Source organism: Hylobates moloch, unplaced genomic scaffold (genome assembly GCF_009828535.3).
Source record: "Hylobates moloch isolate HMO894 unplaced genomic scaffold, HMol_V3 SCAFFOLD_4, whole genome shotgun sequence".
Taxonomy (NCBI): domain Eukaryota; kingdom Metazoa; phylum Chordata; class Mammalia; order Primates; family Hylobatidae; genus Hylobates; species Hylobates moloch.
Genome location: NW_026652279.1, coordinates 13,565,542 through 13,571,511, shown reverse-complemented (window position 1 = coordinate 13,571,511; position 5,970 = coordinate 13,565,542). Strand labels below are relative to the sequence as shown.

General features: G+C 51.5%; 1 protein-coding gene across 1 annotated transcript; it reads right to left on the bottom strand.

Annotated features, from left to right (window-relative positions):
• Positions 1 to 2,911: 2,911 nt before the first annotated feature.
• GPR27 (G protein-coupled receptor 27) lies at positions 2,912 to 5,710 on the bottom strand. The gene has a single exon (XM_032149497.2). The coding sequence runs from the start codon at positions 5,363 to 5,365 to the stop codon at positions 4,238 to 4,240; it is 1,128 nt and encodes a 375-aa protein (XP_032005388.1). The 5' UTR covers positions 5,366 to 5,710; the 3' UTR covers positions 2,912 to 4,237.
• Between the last annotated feature and the right edge of the window lie 260 nt (positions 5,711 to 5,970).

Here is a 5,970-nt window from a genome sequence, read left to right as displayed (position 1 = left end):
TTGGAGGTACAGTGGTACAGATTAGTTATGCCTGTGCCATTCCAGTTGTTAAATATTGTGAATTTACACCCCTGCTCTAGAGGAGTTGGTGAGGAATTGTCAGGCAGAAAGGTGGGAATGGGCTTTCCAGGAAGAGTGGAGAGCTGGTATAAGAGTAATCCAAGAAGGGAGATATGACAATACAAGGGAAGGGTGAGGCCAGGGTGGTAGGGAGCCTGACCGTGAAAGGTCTGTGGCAGGCAAAGAGGTTTCTCCTCCATCCTGTAGGCCTTGGGAAAACAGGGTGGACTCTATCCCATCGACCCAGTGATCCACCTGCAAAACAATAACCCTGAGTCAGCCCTAGGACCTGGAACCCTGTCACCTGTTAGGGAACAGGGCATTTGAGAATGTAGAGAGCTGATGGTGAGAACAAAGACTCAGGAGAAATAATTTTGCTGTTTTATTTCTTTTTAAAAAAGAAAGAGAAAAAAGGGAGGGAGGGAAGGAAGGAAGAAGGAAGGAAGGAAGGGAAAAGAGAAAAGGAACAGTAGAAACCAATATGGCATTTGGTAAGGCTGAATAGTGGACACAGAGATTATCATTGTTGTTACTGATTTGTTACATGCTTCGCCACTTTGCTTAAAATATTTCATTTAAAAAATGAATATATCACACCTGTAATCTCAGCACTTTGGGAGGCCAAGGCTGGTAAACCACTTGAGGCCAAGAGTTAGAGACCAGCCTGGCCAACATAGCGAAACCCTGTCTCTGCTAAAAATACAAAAATTAGTTGGTCCTGGTGTCAGGTGCCTGTAATCCCAGCTACTTGGGAGGCTGAGCTGTAATCCCAGATACTTAAACCCAAAGGTGGAGGTTGCAGTGAGCTGAGATCACGCCACTGCAATCCAAGCTGGGCGACAGAGCGAGACTCTGTCTCAAAAGGAAAAAAAGAGTATGTCAGGTGTACATTTAAAGAGATATATAGACATATGGTCCTTCTACAAAACTATTTGACAAGATATCAGAAGTCCTAAAAATGCTTCTTTTGACCCAGTAATTCCATGCTAGTACAGACAAAGATGTATGTACGGGAAGCCTATATTGCTTCAAGTATAGTGACAACTGCATGGGAGGGTGGGGAAGTTGTGCTAAATTAACTTCCCAAATAAATAAAATGAGAGCAATTTTAATGAAATCTTCCCTAAATGCATGGTGCTTGTGCTGATACAATAAGCAGAGTACTCTGGACACAACTAACCTTTTTTTGTGATAATTTTTGATTAATGTAATTAACAAAGTACATGTTAATAGATTCACCAATCCTAAAAGCTGTTGGGGGTGGCCCTTTGCACCTCCCCACTTTCTGCTACATAGCTTGTTTCTCTGGCTCTTTTAGTTCTCGTTTCCTTTAGCTGGCTGTTATTTCTTGCTACTCTCACCTGCACGCTCACTAGAAATCTTGCATTCCCCCATCTAATCAGAACTTTAAAACATAAAAACAAAAAACCCAGGTAGCCAGGTTTGAACGCATCATGTCTGAAGTAAAACATATGTCTGAACGAAGTCCTGGAGGTCTGTCTCCAACCACCGGAGGAACTTGTTGAAATGCTTTTCCCCAGGACCCAACTCAGCATGTCCTCGTAAGACTCTGGATCACACAAACACTTAAGGTAATTTGTATGAATGTTGCAATTTGAGAACCTCTGGCTTATGCATTCTCATATGACAAAATATCCCTTGAATTCAAGGCTATGTCAGGCCAACGCGTCACCTCTGGTGCAGCTGAGCTGCTGCCCAAAGCTGGAGTGGCTCAGGAGTCAGCCATGATGGGCTGGTTCCTGTGCCATGCCAGGTGTGAAAATCACAGACACTTGGTGATCTCTGTTTTGGGGGCTTTTTTGAGACAGGGTCTCGAGAGCTCTGTCATCCAGGCTAGAGTGCCGTGGCACAGTCATGGCTCACTGCAGCCTTGACCTCATGGGCTTAAGCCATCCTGTCACCTCAGCCTCCCCAGTAGCTGTGACCACAGGTGAACATTACCACACCCAGCTAATTTTTTGATTTTTTGTAGAGACATGGTTTCGCTATGTTGCTTAGGCTGGCCTCAAACTCCTGGTCTCAAGCAATTCTCCTGCCTTAGCCTCCCAAAGTTCTGGGGTTACAGGCATGAGCCATCATGGTCTGGTCCGACCTCTATTTTTGGAACTGAGGTCACTTGGGCAGGTGGAGGGTTAGATGAGGAGAGAGGTACTTCTGGGCTCCTCTATCTTGGGGTTGGCTAAGGTTTCTGATCAGTGGCCCTTGGAGATGATTGAGGCCAACCTGGACTCATGATGTGGGGAGAAATAGGGTAACTGTCTCATATTTTCCAAGTAGGAGACTGTCTTCACAGACTAACTTCCACAACAAAATAAAATCATGCAGCCTATTTACCAGAGATCAATTAAATTGGCCACACTCTCTTTTCATAACTTATTCCCATTGGACTGAACATTTAATAGTTTATATTATACTCAGCTAAATTTCAATATATCTACCACCCCTACTTTTACCTAGTACTTTTATCAAAATGATTGCTTGTACTTGAGTTTGATATGTTTATTTAAAAGCTTTTTTATGTCATTTAACGAATAGTCATTAAAATGTTGTCATCCAAATAAAAAAAGTTTTAAAGCAGTATATATGTCTACTGCTTCTTCCCTTTAAAGAAAAGATTCGCAGATTTTATCTTGCATTTTAAATTAAGCCTCCAAATGACTTGGATATGCTGATGGTCAAACTATGAAACTTGTAACTAAAGAACACGTGCTAAAAGGATCATAGAGCATGTTATCCTTACATAACATACTTAGAGGCATGTAACATACTTCGACGCATGTATCATTACAGCCTCAAACAACACCACCACCACAACAAAACCACCACTCCAGAATGAAAATACTGGTATATTTGTATAATGCAAAGAGAAATACAGATATAAATCCTCAAAACGGAAGGTACATTAATAAAAATGTAGCATTATAAGCCAAAAATATTATATAGTACTTGCAGAATTTAGTCTTTCAGTTTAACATTATAATGTCTAACAAAGAAATTATTTAAATTATAGTTCTCATTATTAATTTAAAACAACCATCAGTAGAACAGCACAGCTTAACCTAGCAAACATTTTAAGGAAATGCTTTGTTTCCTAGAAGGAGGGTATCATTATATTCCATTCATTTATACCATGAACAACAGAAGAACAATTTTCAAAGTGGAAATTAGTTTCATAAGACAGAATAAAACTGGGCTTCTCAAAGCACAAGCCATTTCCATAAAATTAATTTTTTATTGGCAAAAAATACTTAAAACAATTTTGATGTAATACTCTGCTTCTCAGAGCCCTCCCAATCCTCGAACCACAATCTGTACACACGAACACATGCAATACTGTATTTTTCTCCACATCATTACTAACCAAAACACTTTACTCTTTTAAAACTTACAACTTGACAGAAATGTTTCCATTCAAGATTGCTATAATACAGAGAGCAGTTGTCACTGACGCGGTTTTTGGCAGCAGAAAGTAAACCGGGAACCAAATCTTACTCGTTACTTACTGCTTTAAAAAAAATGACTGCCTTGCTACTGACCTCCATCTCTGCTCTTTAAGTTCAATATCAACACTGACACTTTCAAAGAACCGGCGCAGCACAAGGACCCTGCAGCCGGCAATTCAGAGGGCATTTCAGACAACTCCACCCCCCCCCCCCCACTTTCTCCTGCTTCCAACAGAAGATCCTCAAGAAATCTAACTCGTGAAGAAGTCCCCCTAGGTTCCTCTACTTCACTGCAAAATGTAATGCCACTTGAGGTTGTCAAAAATAGCTTCTGTAGAAAACTGGCCATGGTCTTTAGGAAACGTTGCATGAAGAAAATTAGTATAGCCTTTATAGAAAAAGAAAAAAAGGAACCACACATGGAATAAAAGACGTCAGTACCGGTACAAAAAGACTGCAGGGCCTACTGTCAGGAAGAAAGTCGAGTTAGAAGGACGAATGTGCGGAGCTGGAGTGGGCTGAGCATCCTACTCCTCACCCACCCCACCCCACCCCACCCCCAAAGGAGTCAGTACAATCCAAGTGTCTGTCCACTTCGAGTCATTTTGAAGGCAGCTTAGAAAATTAAACAGGGGCCAGAAGGAAAAGATACGACGTCACCGTCCAAGCCAAAGGGAAAGGCTGGGTTGGGGGTCTATGTGGCGGGGCCTCCCTCATAAACCAATGCCTTTCAGGTCGCAGGGATGGGTCGCCTGGGTGGTCCGGGGGCTCTGGCAGCAGGGGAACTGGGCCCTGAAGCAGTCCCTCAGCTCCCTGTTGAAGAGGAAGCACACGACTGGGTTGATGCCGGCCTGCGCGAAGGTCAGCCACACGGAGGCCGTCAGGTAGGCCTGGGGGACGGCGCCGGGCCGCACCAGGACCCGCAGGTAGCTGGCCACGACGTAGGGCCCCCAGAGGAGCAGGAAGAGCAGCGTGACGGCGTAGAACATCTTGCACAGCCTCTTCTCCGTCTTAAATTCTTCCAGCACGAGGAGGCGGCGCGCGCCGCGGCCCGGCCCCGCGGGCCGGATGCCCACAAGCGCGGGCGGCGTGGGCCCGCGGCCGAAGCCCGCCGTCCAGTTGGCGGCCGCCTGGCCAGTGGCGCCCGGGCCGTGGAAGGTCCAGTCGTGGCTGACGGCGGGCACCAGGCGCGCGGGCCGCATCTTGCGGCGGTCGTGGATGAAGAAGAGCAAGCGGAGGTAGACAAGGTGCGTGGCGCCCACCACCACGGCCAGCAGCAGCAGGAAGCCCAGCGCGCCGGGGGCGCCGTCGGGCCGCTGCTCCAGGGCGCACGGCGCGTCCTCGTCGTCGCCGCCGCCGTCCAGCACGGGCGGGAAGGCCGCAGCCAGCGCCAGCGCCCAGGCGGCGCACACCAGCATGGCGGCGCACGGCCAGCCGGCCAGGCGCTCGGCATAGAAGCGGTGGTGCGCGATGGCCAGGTAGCGGGTGACGCCCACGCCCAGCAGCAGGAAGGCGGCGTGGAAGCAGAAGAGCGCGGCCAGGAAGGCGAGCAGCTTGCAGCCCAGCGCGCCCGGCGGCGCCCCCGCCGCGGCCGCCGCACGCCGCGCCGCCAGCATGACGGCCGGGAGGCAGGCGAGCGCGCGCAGCCCGTCGGCCAGGCACAGGTCGAGCAGCAGGTAGTACGGGGCGCGATGCAGGCTGCGCTCCCGCACGATCAGCAGCGCGAACAGCACGTTGCCCGCTAGGCTCACGCACAGCAGCAGGCTGAGCGTGGCCAGCTTGAGGCCCAGGGCGGCCGCCTCGCCGCCGCCGCTGCCACCCGGCTCGCTCGCGTTCGCCATCGCGGCCTCACCAGGCCGTGCGCTCCGCCCCGGGGCCGTCCCCTGCCTTGCCGCTCCCGCAGGCCGCCCGGCCCGCACTCCGCCGCCCCGCCGGCCCTGGGCGAGCTCCCCGTCCTGCGGGGCTCAGCCCGCTCCCGGGCGGCCCCTCCTGGGCTCCCCGAGCCGCCGCTGCGCCGCCGCCGCCGCCATCTCAGGAATGGTGCGCGCAGGAGGAGGCGGCCACTCCCTGCGCCCTAGGCACCGCAGGCTTCACTGCGGACAGGGCCTCGCCGCCGCCCGCAGCCCCCCGCATCCTCCTCCGTCTCCTCCTACTCCTCCGCTGCCGCTGCCGCGCCTCTTGGCTCTGCCCCCGCCTCCTGCTGCCCCCCCCCCCCCGCGGACCCTTCTCCGGGCACCCCCCCCACCTGCCGAGGCACGGGCTGGGGGCGCCTCCGCAGCAGCCGCGGGGTCGGGAGGCGGCCGGGAGGGAGGCAGGGCCCAGGACGCAAGGTGGCGACAAGTCGCGTTTGGCCCCAGGTAACGGGGGTCCGGCGGCGGCGCCCGCGCTGGGGTCACGGTGTCCGTGCGCGGGGGAGGTTGCCTGGGCTGGCAGGGTCGGGAGGCCT

Coding starts and splice junctions, on each gene's coding strand:
- GPR27 (XM_032149497.2), bottom strand. CDS start 5,365: ATGGCGAACGCGAGCGAGCCGGGTGGCAGCGGCGGCGGCGAGGCGGCC.